General features: G+C 38.2%; 1 protein-coding gene across 6 annotated transcripts in view; it reads right to left on the bottom strand.

Moving 5' to 3' along the window:
* Positions 1-18,118, bottom strand: part of TANK (TRAF family member associated NFKB activator) — a 1,995,915-nt gene that overhangs the window by 734,357 nt on the left and 1,243,440 nt on the right. For all 6 annotated transcript variants that reach the window (XM_044074789.1, XM_044074784.1, XM_044074787.1 and 3 more), the window contains one exon: positions 15,163-15,248. In XM_044074789.1, the coding sequence (XP_043930724.1) occupies positions 15,163-15,248 (86 nt within the window). The remainder of the gene's footprint in view (positions 1-15,162; positions 15,249-18,118) is intronic.

Below are 18,118 nucleotides of genomic sequence, written 5' to 3' on the forward strand. Positions count from 1 at the left end.
CCAAGACTAAAAGGGAAGCCAACCACACATGGACCGATGTGACCAGAAACCAAAAAAAGAAAAATAATCCAATGGCTAAGAAGCACCATTGAACTCAGATGCAGTACTAAGTTTGAAAGCCAAAAAGCAGTATCTCTAGCTGCCACGGAGTGAAGAAGTAGAGGAAAACATTGATATTAGGCAATATCAAACAAAAATATGTGAATCAAAATTCCTCACAGCTCGAGAGTCAGGAATCCTCAGTCTCGCCACCTCTCTGGCAAACAAGATCTGAGGAGTTAGAGGTAGCATAGTGCATTATGAAAACAGGGAGGAGTTCAAGACCAAGATCCAAAGTCTGGAAAATGCGGCCGAGTTGGATCCAAGGATCAGATCCATAAACTATCAGTGAGGAAGAATGAAAGGGACATCATCAGATCCTAGTCATAAATGGCACACACGTGGGCAGTTTGGAGGTTTCCAATTCCCCTTGCATGGCTTTAGAATGTGGGAGGAAAACTGAAGCACCAACGAAAACCCACACAGACTAAAGAGAGATGTGCAGATTCCATATAGAAGGCACCCCAGCTCAGAACCAGTTTACAAGTTCATAGGTTAATACTAGGCTGTTAATCCAGTGAACCATTTTCAGACTAGCCACATGATCTAATTCTGAAATTACCACAACACGGAATATCTCCATACCCAATGAAACAAAGTACTTGAACATAGTACCAACCCCTTTCCCTTAAGTAGATTAGCTTATCAATGATGCCAGAATGTGGAATGGTATCAAAAGCCTTGGTCAAGTCAAGGTAAGAAGTCTGACTCGATTTGCCTGAGTCTAATGCCTCAGTGACCTGTTCAAAAAGTCTGCCAAGTTTAAGAGGCAGAACGTGTTTTAACAAACTCGCATTAGTTTGGGTTCAGGGTTTGAAGACTGCCTCTGTCTTTGTTAATAAATCCATAATGATGACGGCCTTGATTTGATTGACAGACAAGGCTTGTGAGGCTTATGGGTCCACAGTTGCCCGGATTAGCAGTGGTCTCCCCTTTGTGGAGTGGGATGAATGAATTTCCACACATTGTGGAGACTTAACAAAATACAACTACAGTCATTTGGCTGTGAATTTTACATACATGAACATTTTTAAATGTGGGTTCACCTTCATACCATCTTTCAAAGCAGAGGTGGCACGGATGGTTATCAATCATAAACTGTACACATGTAAGTTAAATATGGCAGTTTAACAAACAGGAGAACACAGTATTTAACAGACCTAGTAGTTTCCATTCACCGCAACATGCAGCACTAAATTTATATGAATGTTCTTGTCAGGTGGAAATCAGAAAGCTGTGATCTTTTAAATGCAATCACAAGTGTTTCAATTTAAAACCAGACAAATTTTTAACATTAATAAGTATATCCAAGGACAGAGTGCTTAGGCTGATGAAACTCAAAGGCATTGGTCTAGTGGTCATGAATAGTTTTGATTACGGATTCAGGAAGCATGAAATGTAAACGGTTCCTGATTTTTACACTGTTTACATGAATGATCAGTCATAATTACCTTAATGCTGTGTTCACCGACCTGCTGCTGGCAAAATGTCATATCTCAAGATATATATAAATATATAGACACATACACACACACACACACACACACATATATATATATATATATATATATAGAGAGAGAGAGAGAGAGAGACACATACACATATCTATATATATATATATATATATATATATATATATATATATATATATATATACACATATATATATATATATATATATATATATACACATATATATATATATCTGTGGGTACCTGCCATTTTTTGGCATCCCAAAAAATTCACAAAGATTTAAACATCCTTTCATTGAGACCCACTGTTTCTGGTAAAGGATCCTTAGTACCATTAGCACTATATGTGGATCAAACACTTAAAAACTTCTGGAGATACTAAGGGCTTTGCAGACTTTTTTTGTAAAGCAGGTCCAAAGTTACTTACTCTGATGATGTAGTGTTAGTTATTGCAGATATAAATAATTCATAGTTGGTAATTTTGCATGACCTACGGTTAGAGTGGTTCATTGCTGAAGATTCAAACCTACAGCAATTTAAGTTACGCTAATATTACATTAACTGAGAATTTCATTGAGATCACCCTAAAGAATAATTTTAAGGGTAAGTTTTTTCAACAACACAATGTTGTGGCTTTGGGAGCACCATCAGACCCTACATATGCCAACCCTGTGTTGCTGTATTAGGAGGAGAAGTTTATATTTTCAAACAATTTATGCCTCTTACTTATTTGTACTAACATTGTCAAAATGAGGGGCTCATGCTTTGGACTGGCATGCAAGACATTTTGCACAATCTTTTCAATTATCCTGACAGCATTACCAATTTTTTATATTTTTCTTATGAATATTCACTGGAAACAATTCACAATGTAAATGTTACTGCATTTAAAGACACACACCATAAGGCTCTGTGCTGGGCCTGGTTGGCATCTAATTCTTGGAAATCTAGGCTAAAGTTCAAGGCCTCTGGCTCATGCCTTCATAGATAACTGCAAAATGGGAGCCATTATAGATTCCTCAAAGACATCATCATCTTACAAGAGGGTTTAACACAGGCAAATGACTGGCACCAAACGCATGACCTGAACACACAACGCCAAAAATGTATTATAATGCCCTTTGGTAAACTGTCAACCCAAGTAATGGCTAATGTCAAAGGCCTCTGGCACACCAAGTTTGCAGATGGTTTTAAAATGGGATCTATCACAGATTCACACACACACACACACACACACACACACACACACACACACACACACACACACACACACACACACACACACAGAGCACTCTCTACAAGAGGACCTAATGCAAACAAATGACTGGTGCCAAAGCCTCAGATTAAAACTGAAGATGATGAAATGCATTACATAGTGTTCTTTGGGAAATTCTCCACCCAAGTTAATTATGCCACTGATAAAACACCCCTAAGAGTTGGCCCAACAGTAAGGGGTGTGGGAACATCTGAGGCCAGCAATATCACCTTTGACCTATGTGTAGCTAAGAGAGTAAGAAAAGCATTGTATGTCACCCTACTTATAGGTAAGTATATGCAATCCAGGTCCAAGGAGGTTATAGTATCACTCTGCGTACCCTTATCAAACTTATCAAGTACAAGCTCCCCTTTGGCATGTACCTAAGCACACATTTGCAACAGCTGGAACACCGACAAAGGTCTGTCACCAGGAGAATTCAGGGCATGAATACCCTGTCCTACACTGCTCACCTAAAGGCTCTCTGTCTCTGTATTCAGTCTCCTACAGGCTGCTGAGAGGGTATCTTTGCCTGGATTACAGGGCTTCCTCACACAGCCCTGAAGATTTGTTGCACATGTGCAAAACAAATACTATCAAAAAAGTACAGTTTTGTACCTACCATAAATGCAGATGGTCGAGTGTACACCCTGCTGCAGTCATCACACTTGGGTTATCCTGTCGTCAGGCGGTCCCGCAGTCGGCCAGAATTCCAAAGTCTTGGTCCGGTGTCGGTTGCTGTCGCTTCTTCCCTGACGTCAGTGCGCCAGGGGTATATATAATGCATCCGACGCCATTTTCTTCAGTTTTTCTTGCCCCAGATGTCAGGTGCCCTCAAAAAGGTGGTCAGTAATTAGTACCAATTTATGAAGTTTTAGCACAAACACAAAATCCCTCTAGCTATAAGCAAATACATCAGGAAGGTTTTGTAGAGATTTAGCCAGTAAGATCAGAGGGGATAGGGGGGGGGGGGTAACCTGGACTGCAGCAGGGTGTACACTTGAACATCTACATTTATGGTAGGTACAAAACTGTGCTATGTTCATCGTGTTACCCTGCTGCAGTCATCACACTTGGGTAGAATCCCAAAGCTAAGGATGGGTGGAGGATTCATAGAGGGTTAGAGGAGGCTAGAAGGCCCTGCAGAACTGCAGTGGGGAAGCCAGCTCTAGTCTTAGAGTAAAGTGGTAAGCGGTAGTGTTTGGTAAAGGTGTGTACTGAACTCCAAGTTGCAGCTTACAAAATCTCCTTGGTTGGAACCCCCCTGAGGAAGGCTGTAGATGTAGCTGTTGCCCTGGTAGAGTGGGGCCTAATGGTAGCAGGAAGTGCTTTTCCATGATGGGTATAGCAAAAACGAATGCAGTGTCTATCCATTTGGAAATGGTTTGTTTTGATAAAGCCTTCCCTTGTGAAGCTGTAGCATAGGATACAAAGAGCTGGTCAGATTTTCTGAAAACCTTAGTTTTATCCAAGTAGTAACAAAGTTGCCTGTGAATGTCCAAGGAATGCAAGAGTCTTTCTCCTTTGTTCTGTGGATTTGGGAAGAAGGTGGGCAAGTGGATGGTTTGATTTAAAGCCACACTGGAAACCACCTTAGGCATGAAGGAAGGATTAGTTTGTAGAGAAACTCTGTCTTGATGGAAAATGAGGAAAGGTTCCACTGCTATTAGTGCCTGCAGCACTGAGACCCTTCTAGCTGAAGTTATTGCTAGCAGCAGGGCAGTCTTCCATGATAGAAACTGTAGATCTGCAGAGAAAGCTGGTTCAAAGGGAGGTAGCGTAAGCTTTTCCAGAATAAAATTGAGGTCCCATGTTGGTGTAGGTGCTCTCCTGGGGGGGGTCTAATGTTTTTTGCCTGCTGATATTTTAGCATGTGAAATTGGCAATTTAGTGCTCTCATAGCTAGAGTGGCTGAGGTGTAAACCTTTTTCCCCCACCTGTCTAGTGCTCTGGAGTCCCTTTCAGAGGGTACAGGATTTTTTGCCATAGAAGCCTTAGCCCCTTTGGGACCCTGGGAGATAGTCTCTGGATCAGCAACAGGGCTTTTATAAAGGAATTTGTGGGAATCAGGCACTCTATAGTATCTGTCTGGTTTGGCTGGAGCAGGAGGCAGAGAATCTGGGTTGAAACTGGATTCTAAGTAAACATCATCCACAATGTCTAAAACTGGGGGGATGTCAAGTGGTCTGTGCTGGGGGAGTAAAAGAAACTCTCTCAGCCTTTTCTTTGAGTCAGAGTAGTCCTGACCTTCCCAGTGAAAATGTTCCCTTATAGTGTGTAAAGTTTCCCCAAAGGAATAGTCTTCAGGAGGAGAAGCTGAGGTAACAGAATCCTCAGCATCAGAATCTTCATAAGGGGAAAAGGAGTAATCTTGGTCCTCAGAGGAGCCTGAGGAAATAGACACTTGATCAGAGGAGGCATAATCTTCCTCTTGTTTAGGCCTTTTGTCGGGTGAGGGTTGGAAACCCCTGATTAAAGAGATCAAATCTTCAGCCATTTTAAGCATCTGTTTCTTAGGCATGGGGCCTTGAACTGGAGACTGAAGTGCAATCTTTTTAGGTTTAATAGGAGTCTTAAGCTTAGGATACGTTTTTATGGTGAGCGTCGTCGGTCTGAAGATGCCTTCGGAAACCGAAGGTGTTTCTGCAGCACCAACATCTCTTTCTGCAGAGTCGTCGGTAGGGGCTGAACAAAATGGCTGCGTCAGCCTAGCGCTCTCCGCCGAAGGCTCCGAAGCGGTCTCGGGTTCCAAATCTGCGGTAGTCAGGAGCTGCGTCGGAGCCTCACTGAAGACCGGTCCAGCTGAGGCCTCGGAGTCTGACTTGGGCCTAGGCTGCCTGTCCTTATCCTTGCGTTTTTTGTACACGCCGGTAGTCGGTTGCTCCGACGGCATTGTGTAGTTACATTTTCTACCGAAGTAGTGTCATGCAAAATCAAAGCGTCTTTTTATAGTACGCTTATTAAACCTAGCACAAAAACGACAACCAGTGACGTCGTGGTCTGGGCCTAGGCAAGGTATGCAGTAAGAGTGAAAATCCTTATGAGGTATTTGCTTCCCACAAGAAATACAATTGTTAACTTTTTCTGACATTGGTCTGAGGCAAGAAAAGTTTCCCCAACGGGGTACTTAGCTTTACTGAAGACTTCGGATCTGAAATTCGACTTTGAAAATCTCAGGAGTCGGCCGACCGGCACTTGTGAACTGCTTCTGCTTCGGGCACCGCGCGGCAAGAAAGACTGGAGAAAATGGCGTTGGATGCATTATATATACCCCTGGCGCACTGACGTCAGGGGAGAAGTGACAGCAACCGACGTTGGACCAAGACTTTGGAATTCCATCCGACTGCGGGACCGCCTGACGACAGGATAACCCAAGTGTAATGACTGCAGCAGGGTAACACGATGAACATCACTAAATCCAGAGATCTGATCTTTGCTTGTAACATAAACAGAACATGCTGGAGAGACAGATGTGTGCCCCAAAGGTTCCCCGCAAAATGGAATAGATTCCTCATCCATGCAAAGAGTTTATCCCTGACCCTCTTTGAACGAAACCTTGACAATTGGGTTGGAAACTGTAAATCTACTTCTGTTCTGGCCCTCCTGTCCTTTATGAACAGAGACCATCAATAAGAAAAGTATTATCCTAACATCCCACTTACAAATCCCTTAGTTACCTCCTTACTAACATGTTCCATCCATAGATGGGCATGATACTCAGAATCCAAATGGGTTAGGGGTGCATGGCTAGGCTTATAAGGGCCCTAGCAGTCATTACCCAGTAGCAAACTATGAAGCTATTAAATGGAGGTTTCCATATACAGTATGTAGGAAAACAACCTTTTCACATACCTATTTCAACTATTTATTTATTCTTATTTTATTTTGAACTTGTTAACTGGGGTAGAGCATGGATCTCATTGGACCTACTTCAGTCTCAACCTGAGGGTAAGCATAACAAATGCATGAGATTATCTACAGAATGAATGACAAATTAAAATGCATACATATATTATGTACAACATGAATAACATATGTGGCATGAGGGTATAATGACAATAGACACATAATATATACAGAATAACTGACAAAACACACTAAACACATGCATTACATACAGACTGGATATCAAAGTAAGTAAAGTAGTCAGTTCTAGCTATGTAGAGGGAAGACGGGTAGGAAGAGCTTAAGTTCTGCAATCAGAGAGATCGCCGTTGCCCTTTCCTGAAGTCGTGTAATGTGCATCCATTTCTGTTCTAAAAATGGAGTATAAGGAAAGATCACTAAGATTCCCACAGTTAGGAAACAAAGACTGAGAAAACATGGTTTGTGGTGTTTGGATGACCCAAGCGGTTAAGGTTTCTAAAGTTGTATGTTGGTACATCTCTGAAAAGTCTCGAGGCTAGTTGGCGGTTGGTATCATTCTAAGTTGATTACTTTAAATAGTTAAGAACTCAGTAGAAAGTCAGCACATTGTTTCAGAGTTAGCCAGTTAACTTGGCTAACAAAGAGAACAATGTACTTGTATATGGCAAATTGAGATGGACTGAATAGTGGAAACATTTCTTTTATGGACTGCAGCAATCACAGAGACCAAAAGAGAGACATTCCATATTCCAGGGGAGACAGTACCTGTGGCATTGATAGAAAGGGGGAGATCCAATTAGATTTTTTGTGTGTGTTGTCCAGGTGCAGACAGAAGTTTAGGAAGAGGTCCAACTAACCCCCTAGGTATTTGAATGAAGTGGCATTTTCAACAGAGTTATTCAGATGATCAAGGATTTCAAAGATCTGGAGACAGAAGAACTCTTTTGCCTACTATAATTTTGGGTTTAGAGGAGTTCAGCAATTGTTTATCAATGAACTATTGAATACGGACATTATATATCAGACCGAAGTTCAAATTCAAAACAGTGAGAGAGAGGGACATAGAGAAGTGACTGAAGTGGAATTGGACCACGTCATCAGCATAAAGCAGCAGAGGAAGACGGGTGAATCAAAAGGGAGTTTGTTAATGTAGACAGAAAGAAGAGAGGTGGCAGAATAGGTCCTTGATGGACATCTTTCTACAGAAAGACCGATGGAGAAGTAGACGAGTTGAAATTCACTGATAAGTGGTGGAAAGAGGTAGTTTTTAAACCAGGATAGTTTGGCTTTGAAAGCCGGGAAACCACTTAGAGATTTTAACCCTGTACCTACTAGTACAGGAAGCAGATAAAGCATCAGTTCACTGATCATAACATTAAATTATCTGTTGTCAACATGGATGCCAGGATTCACCTTAAAAGCAAATGTCTTGGCATCCATATCAAGAATACATAATAAGCAGGCTATAATGAGCAAACCGATCATAATCCTTGATAACAACAGTAATCTATTTTGGTTGTTACCCTGGTAAACTAAAAAGAAATGTCACCAAGGATCAAATGATCGCTTGGTTAGACTTATTTCTCTGGGCAGCAAATTTTACAGAAAATTTCAGTTGTTGAAACAAATGTTTTATAACAAGAATTATCAGAAATATGCACAATTACACTTATGAGATATCAGTCTACTAAAATTCAAGTGACTAATACTTTTATTATCCCTTTTTCAACCAATGCCTACAACATTAGAGCTATTTTAAATGATACCTGCGACAAGTGTTTTCCCAAGTATCTTACGAACAATCTGGGAGTCATCCTAAGACTTTTAATAGAGGTAAAAATATAAAAAATTTTACTGAAAATAATTAGACATCTTCCCGTCCCAATTCTAGTAAAATTAGTAAATGTGGGTTTTGTACCCAATGCAGATATATTTATGATATTGCTAACATTTCATTTTATGGACATGACTAGCCAATTTCATGTGCAAAAAAAAAGTGATTGTAACACAAAACCAGTGGTCTGTGTAGCACAGTGCTTATCATGTAACGTGTTTCACAATGACAAAACTGAACATCTCTTGAAGAGTAGGATATATGAGCATATTAAAGATATTAACAAAATAAAATATTAATAAAGCACATTTTAAGCATTACATGAATTTCATAAATTACAAAAAAATATTATTTTTTTTGTAATCACCAGAATTCTTCCAAATCATAAGACTGTATCTTGGATAATAATGAATGAAAGATTGCATGTGATTATGGGAAATGGAAATTGGATGATACCAAATAAAATACAAAAAATCAAGTCATGGTTGTAGAAAAGTAGTGGGAGTCTATACAAATTGACACAAATAGTTGTAAATGATGGAGTAATATAAATATAGTGTAACGTTTTGTAAATATGAACATTTGTATATACTAAAGGACCACTACTTCTTTAGATAAGTGCCATGGGATATTTTGCATCTACCTGAGCTACCACCAACTCAAGCTGATGGGTCCTCATTTTAACACCTCATCCAAAGGACAACATGATCAGGTGTGCAACACTCCCCTTATACTACACCGTAGTGTCAGCAATCCATCTACCTGGTGTGGGAACAGAACCCACATCCATGATCAGGTATGCAACACTCCCCTTATACTGCACCGCAGTGTCAGCATTCCATCTACCTGGTGTGGGAACAGAACCCACATCCATGATCAGGTGTGCAACACTCCCCTTATGCTACCCTGCAGTCTCAGCAATCCAGCTACCTGGTGTGGGAGTAGAACCCACATCCATGATCGTGTGTGCAACACTCCCCTTATGGTTCACTGCAGTGTCAGCAGTCCATCTACCTAGTGTTGCAATAGAACCTACATCTTGTAGCAATAATCAACCACAACAACATCCTTTAGGTCTTTTGGAAAATAATCTACAAGTTCTTATACTACGAATGACTTCATCAGAGTGTGGTGAAAAAAGCAGCATATAAATACAACAATCACAATTGATGAATTCATTAAATAATTAACTAATATATTTCATTTCCATTTTTTTACATTATCCACATTTAAAACAATATGTAGTTTTTATATATATACAAAAATGTAGTTTGAGTATAAAATTCATAATTTATATTTTAGAATTAATTAATCATTTTATCAAAATTTTAACATGGCATGTACGTTTTTAATACTATATTATTCTAGTTTTATTAGTGAATTTTTGATTTTAATGAATTTAAAAATTGATTAATTAGTTAATTATTTAATGAATTCATCAATTGTGATTGTTGTATTTATATGCTGCTTTTTTCACCACACTCTGATGAAGTCATTCAGACGAAACCTAGGTCAGCTGTGGTGAAGGTTGTGAGTTTTTGTTGGATTAAAGCATCTTTTGGGTGAGCCTTAGCCTCCGTGAACATTTTTTTCTACAAGTTTTATTTTTGTTCCTTGGTTTGGATGGAAGTTCTTATACTACCTCTAAAATATGTATCATTCCTTTCCTGATCCAAACACAACTGCCCTAGTTTTAATAAATCAAAAAAATTTCTTAACCTCAGTCAACATCTCCCCCCCCCCTTTGAAAATCTCCTATCTTCATCAAAAACCTATTAACAACATACAAGAGCAATCTTTCAAAAAAATCCTCTCATTGCTTTATGTCAGCACAGGCATATGTACACCTGTTCTATACATCACCCCCTTATCAAAAAACTAACACTATAACCCTTTCTGGTACAACTACCATCAATTCTAGCATCCTTCCATCCTCACCTCTTCTTTTCAACATGGCTTTCACATTTTCAGCATCCTCTTTTGTTACTCCCTACTCCTGGTCGGTATCATTACCCCTTATTACTTCCTCATTACCTGCACATTTTCAGCAACGTCTTTTGTTACTCCCTACTCCTGGTCGGTATCATTACCTGCACATTTTCAGCAACGTCTTTTGTTACTCCCTACTCCTGGTCGGTATCATTACTCCTTATTACTTCCTCATTACCTGCACATTTTCAGCAACGTCTTTTGTTACTCCCTACTCCTGGTCAATATCATTACTCCTTATTACTTCCTTAAGTGAAACACCATCATCCCCCTGTTTTCTTCCTTTCATTTCTCTTGCTCCACATTACCATCAGTTACATCACAATCAAACCAGAAGTGGTCTGCTTTATTACACATCCTTTGCAGTTTTGCATCATATGACCCCTTTCTCCACACTGCTGTCATTTTCTTATTATCTCCACAAAAAAAGAAAGAAATGACATTGGCTGTCCGCAGTATTTTAACAAACCCCCCATCCTGCAATGAACACAACACTAGGTAAATACATTATTTGTACCCAACATTTTCAAAGTCCCTTCATACCTCATCCCCCTTTCAAAGCATTTCTTTCTTCATCATTTTTTTAATACTTGGTCTCTTTAAACGTTTTCTGTAAAGTGAAACATCTTATTGTAATACTTCCTCAGTGCTAAAATTAATAAATATTTTAAAAAATGCAGTCTCTGTCCTGAAAAAAAGATATTACTTGAATATTCATTTTTTGCAAGACATTTTTGCAATAAATTTACATTCTTACAGATTAAGTCACAAAAAAGTTTCTTTACCCAACTCTATGAATGATCAAATCTCCATTACTTTATATCCCACTAGAATTACCATTTTGTAGCAAACAGTAACAGTACCTTTTCACTGAACATCCCTACTGCGGGTCTCAATAGTCTCTTTTTAGGAAAAATTATTCCTTCCTACCTTCATTCGCCAAGCGACTAGATGCTTGAGTGCAATTGTTGCCACCACTTGCTGACTATGAGCCACCCTGCTGCTGTTACATAACATCAACATCACTCACACTATGCTCAGTTTCTGAAAAAATCAATCAGCCATTTATTTCACCCCAAGAAACTGACTCTTCCCCAGATTCCTCCTTTCACAGCATCTCAATAATTTTTGGTGTATCTAGCCTCTGTTACTTTTGCTACTTCTCTCCGATGCTCAGATTTGCATGCTTCAAACACATCCCTTTCTTCTTCCAAGATTACTTCATTTGTAATCTCAGTTTCTGCCATCTCAGTGGACTGCTCATCCTCATTTTTAGCCAAACAACACATTTCCTTAACAAAACAGGTGAACTTCCTCAGTATCCAGGCCAAATTTCCCCTGGTCCATATGAATACCGCCTTGAGTCTCTCCCCTGAAGAGAGGACAATGGCCTGGTGGGGCTAACCTGGTCAACAAAGGGAAAATAAATAAAAAAATAAATCTTCTTCTAAGGCACTTTTGGCTAAAACTATGAGTGGATATATTGCTTACTTAATATAAACCCATGGTCCTCTGAACTTTAGCTGTATCACTGTTTCGATTTAACTTTCTATCTGTGTTCCCTAAAGTCTACACAACAGCCAATTCAAGACACTGTAATGGTTTAGTATCTATTCACAGTAACTTTATTGTCCTGTGCAGAAACCTTTGCTGTAGACAGCCCTTTCTGTAGGTTAATACTAGGTGACACTAAATTCGTACCTAACAAAACTGTGCTAGTGTACCCAACAGCTCTATCAACATTCATCACTGCTATGAGGTGCCAGAATCGCAGCTCATCTTCAAACTCACCTTTTCTCCCTACATCAATAGTTACAAATACCTGTTTCTCCTCCAGCCTATAAGGATTCCCATGATTTTTGGTCTCAGAATAAATGACATAACACACTTGTTAATTAACTCTTATTTTGCATTCTTTCAGTCATGCCAAAGGCTTCTGAAAGTCTCTTCTACGACTGGGCAGACCTTACATCTTGCTTTGTGTGCTGACATACTTTAAGCTGAACAGCACTACACCATCAGGTCATCAAGTTTTTTAGATGTTTCAGGCCATGACGTCCCTGTCTTAACAGTGTTCTTTTTGCTACATCTTTTACTTTTGTTTGTGTGATATTTCTAATTACTGCTTTAGCTATCTTTCCAGTTACAATTACTTCAATGAATTTTTATACTGTTTTGTTCAGTATGTTATGCACGTACCCTGGGCTGACCTGAAAACAGTCCTTGTGGACCAATACCAAATCCACAACAGTTAGATTTAAATGAATGGATGCATGAGTGAATGAATGCATGAACGCATCAATGACTTGATAAGTATAAATACATAAAAATAAAGGTTTTAATGCTCTTCCATGAATATTTCACACTCCATACCATGTATTTAGCTCTTTATTCAACCATTTATGTTATAATTGGTGAACAGAAAAGAAAAACTCGACAAGATACTGAGCCAAAACCTCTCCTAAAGACAGAGTAAACAGCAGAATGCTGTTTTAAGGTTCCTGCCAACAGTCCTTGTTAACACAAACCAAAGCATAAGCCATGCTTGTCTGGCAGGATCTGCTGATTTTTAAAAGACTGCAACACATTCAATCCATCTTGCAGATGCTGGCCTTCTCCGATGTGTCTTAATTAGCTGCACTTGAGTAGAAAATCAGTGTATAGAACGTAATTTATCTGGAAAGAACTGCAAGCTCAGAGCTAATAAAATACAGTTTCATTTTTTAATATAAAAAAAAATATATATATACACATATATATATATATATATATATATTTAGAAATAAAATTAAATGGCAAAAAATAATAGTTCTGATACAATCAAATTAACTAATCTAAAATAAGAGAGATGTGTAGTAAACATTTCACATCTAGTGGATATTCTAAATGAAGTTTACTTTAAAAGATAAAATATTACTTTTAAATGCCTCCATAAAAATGGTTATACTATTTGCTTGTGGAATCTTTTTTAGAAGACTATCATCCCATTTTATCTGCAATTTAATGAACTGGAATTTGTAAATCTGTCAGGCTCAAGAATCATGTCTCTTTTCTTGACGCAGCCTTAAAAATATGAAGAAGTGCACTATGAAGAAAGTACCTTGCTACAACTGTGCAGTTGCAACTCATATGTGTACCTATTTAAATCTTGTTGTTTACACAATTACAGGCGTGTACCACTAACCACTTAAGAAAGACATCCAGTGTACTGTCACTTTGTTGTCTTGGAAACAACATTGTAGGATCCACTTTGTAAGGATACAGATGTGTTGTGTAATACCCCAAATCACAGCTCTGACACAGCAAGTCATACAGCTCTATGAAAATGCATTCAGACTATGAAAAATTTGCAGAAGATTATATTTTAAACAGCTGCTTATTCTGCAAAGCTTTACTCATGAAACACATACTACTAAAGTCTCTTTCCAAAAACTGTGGTTAAAGCCTGTTGAAACATCTGTAGTTTCTTGGCAAAGCACTGCAAGACCTTAAGGAAGTGGAATTTTCTGACATCATACACAATGCTACAATCAAACTTATTTCTATTATACTTTCAGACTGGAAGTATTTATTTATTTATTCCTTACTGACCGGGTTAGTCCCACTAAGCTAGTAGATTTTTCAAGGGAGACCTGGGGTGGTATTTATACTACTAGGGGAAATTTGGCCAGGCATAGGAGAACTTTCCCCACTCTACTTAATAAGTGTCATGGAATCCTTTATACCCACCTGAGCCACCACCAAGTCAACCAGATGAGGCTTCAGCTTAACTCTCATCAGAAGGACAGCACGCTCAGGAGTGCAGCACCCCCTTATGTTGTAGTGCAGTGTCAGTAAGTGATCTACCTGGTATGGTAACAGAACCCACAAACTTCTGCATCAAAGGCAAGTATGCTATCTGTTGCATTATTTACCAAGTATATACGAAAACACAAAAAACAAATTAAAGCAACAAAGAAAATAATAATAGCTTTGATTCTGAACCACTGCTTGTATATTCTGAACCACTGCTTGTATAGTCTGAACCACTGCTTATATATAGATGTGATCCTGAACAAGTCTCACAGAAATGAAACACTTCTGAAGACATGGTGCTACTGGGTTAAATAATCAATATCATCTAGCTAAGCAAAAGGAATACATGTTAAAAAAATATTTTTAATTCAGAAAGGGATACTTCAGTTGTATCTTACAAAGGAATAATTAAACTGGAAAAATATTAATTTGTTCAAAGGAACAATACAACTAATAAGCAGTTAGGTACAGGGCATATGCAGGAAAAGAATTAAGCCAGCTGCAGGCTACAAAAGGGAAAGCAAAGAAGTCTTTTTAATGAAAAAAATTCTGGACCCCACATTTACTGACATTAGTAAAACCGTGTAGCATATAAGATCAATCTATTTAAGTATGATCAGTATACAAAACAAATGGATCTATAGACTATCAATCCGTATGACAAAGTAAATTACAACCTAATAACACAATAGTCAATTCTCTATCAAAAACATCTTTGTGCAAATGTCTGAAGACCTTTTTCCATATTAATAAACCTGTAAAGAACTGTAATTAGCATAGCATTTTCAAATATTTATGGAACTATTTCTTATATCTATGTAAACCATATATTGATGAGAATAAAACATTACCGGGAAGGAGCTTGTTTTGTGGAAATCTCTGAATTTGGGGAATGAAATGTGGTCCTTGTTGATTTGTCAGATGTTTCATATTTCTCCTTTAAAAGTGAAAAGGTATGCTGTTAGAGGAGGCATATTTAACTTGACAGATATTGTACTTTTACATCTGTACAGTTTTCAGACATGTTTTTGCTTCTTCAGGCTTCATAGAGGTAATGTAAATGCTCTTTTATGTAACTACTCCCACAATGTACCTGTCACACAAGTTATTATCTTAGAGTGCCACCATGTGGATTGTTTTGTCATTACACAATGAAACTGTATGTATTAATATGAAATGATAGAAATAAGCTACAAAAAAGGGCATTTGGAATGCATGGCTAAGCATAAAAAGGCGCTTGTGGTCGTTAGCCTAGTAAACACCTATGAAAATAAATAAAAATGAAATACAGCAGATTATCTCGAGTGGCAATTTCCATATTACAGTGAAATAAACTTTTTAACTGAATGGTTCACTAAAGCAGCAAACCAAACTTGACACATTCTGTGAAACCTGAGCAGAATCATAATGCGACTTAATATGTTTTATCTGTCCATCAGATTTTAAAAACTGGACAGTGCCTCCCATTTAAGATTTTCAAATATGAAATATAAATTCCAACAATTGCAATATATACAATGGATATAAAGGACAGTCAAGCAGGTGAAGACAGTAACACTGTCTGATATATATGAGTGTTAACAGTGACTGCTATGAATTTAAAACTACATTCAAAACAAAACAAAATAATTTAAAGTTAGGCAAAGAAGTTACTGCAGAAGAGGTAAAGATGATGGTGGAAAGCAAAGTTTGTCAGGATATGAGTTACATAGTTTAAGGATAGCTCCATGCCGATGGTGCAACTGAGGGTGGAGGGCTAGCATAGATCAAAGCAGGGAAAAGTGAGGAAGAGATTCAACATGAACAATTTATTTAAATATGTGCAGATGACCTGAAGAAGGAAGCTGGAGGAGAAGACACACATTGGGAAAAGCAGTCCGTCCTTTCAAAGAATCGCCATACTACAAGGTTGTCACCTTTTCAAATGCCCAAGGTGGGGCACTTTTTTAAGCAAAGGTGAGGTTTTGCAGGAGAGACCATACTTGCAACCAGTGCTAAGCCTGGGCTTCACTTTATGCCATAATAAAAAGTCACGCTTGGAGAATTTGAGTTATGTTGTTTCATATAATATTTAGGAATTTCAGAAACAAAATAACTTTTATGCAACTATTAAAGGAAACTTAGGAAATATTTTTCCCTAAAATTTCCCACCTTTTGACAAATTTCATTTTCTGAAAGGATGCAACCGCTACAATAATGACTTTCCCACATAGAGGGACAGGTGGTAACCCTACCCTAGATTACTGACATTTAAACAGTGGAAGAATTTAAGCTGTCCCATCTGCCATGAAGGCCAAAAACACAAATATAAGAATTCCACATACCTCTCAACTGTACAGATTTTTGCAGAATGTCCAGATTTTTGCTTCATATTTTTGGTTTGTTCCTCGTAAAAATTGTGGGTTTTTTTTGACAAATCCCTGGAATGATCTAAGGATTAAAGTCACTAAATAATGACATGCATCTGAGTTTCAGACTTCATATCCTTTAGAAAAATGCATGCTAACACAAATCATGTTATTCCAACAACTTTCTAAGTTTATAAGCGTAATATTTAAAATGTGCCCCTATTTTTGGGCCTTTTTCCCTCCAGTGTGTCAGGCTTTGTCCAGATTTCTTGCACTAAGAGGTTGAGAGGTATAAAAAAGTAAAGTGTCTGCCAGGTCAGGCTGGCCAGCAATTAAAAATAGTCCATTTTTCAGCTGGATGAAGGCACAGCTGTGGATAATAAATGTTATCCAGCCATAGTTAGCAGACTTCAGAATGATGTTTAGCTGGCAGGAAAAGTTAAGCTCAGTTAAAGGGTAATGCCATTTTGTGGTCTTGGGCCTAATTTGTTTAATCTAGTTGGTTACTGTGCGACTCTAGGGAAAACATTTAACCAGACAGTGTTTGCAAAATAAATGCATATGTCTTATGGGCAGTTACTTGTGACCTGAATTAAATGACTGTCCTGAACATAATTCTATGCCCCTGTAACTCATCATATGTAAATGTATAATGATGTTTACTTATTTATTTTTTATTTACTGTTATGAATGGAAATGTTCAGACTCGTCTCATTATGTGAAGCTTACTAGATTCAACTTATTTTAGAAAGTACATCTTAGAGATTAAATAGACCAAGGAGAGGTGCTTTAGCACAGTAGGGATGAAAGAACCTAAAATGATTGGGCAATATCGAAAATAAAATTGCTTTTTGTGATTACGGACAGCATGAATAAGAAGAGAGAATTAAGTGGAACATTAGAATGTGGGGATTTCACAAAAAGTACTGGGCACACCTGGATCAGTCAGAGTGCAACAGTAAAAGGTAAAGGAAAACATTGCAATAAGGCATTATTAATTAGGCAGGGAAGTGTGAGGGTTATGTAAGTCTCTTTTGGGATTACAAAGTCTTATGAGACATAACACCCAGTCACTGTTTTCTATTGACAAACATAAAACCAAGCAGTATATTTTCCTACTGAGAGGACTGGATTCTGCATTCCAGACAGATGGCACTAAAGCAACTTTTTAGGCAGGCAATACTGCTTACACATTAAACTGTTATACAGGTATATTCTGCAAGCTTCCAAAGATGTACTGTATGACATGCAAATGGTACTGATGGAAGAGTTGCACATTCCTTTAAATCAGATTTAATTCTACAGATTTTCGCAACAGACTGTTGAAACCAGTGAAGTCATTATTGGGATACCTAAAGTAGTCTGAATGTATTGTCTCACTACTGGAAATCTAGCTAGAATCCCTCTTACACATGAAGATTCCTCCTTGGCTGGGGTTACATACTCCTCAGCTGCTATC

This window comes from Protopterus annectens, chromosome 6.part0 (genome assembly GCF_019279795.1).
Source record: "Protopterus annectens isolate FY-2018-M chromosome 6.part0, PAN1.0, whole genome shotgun sequence".
Lineage (NCBI taxonomy): Eukaryota > Metazoa > Chordata > Ceratodontiformes > Protopteridae > Protopterus > Protopterus annectens.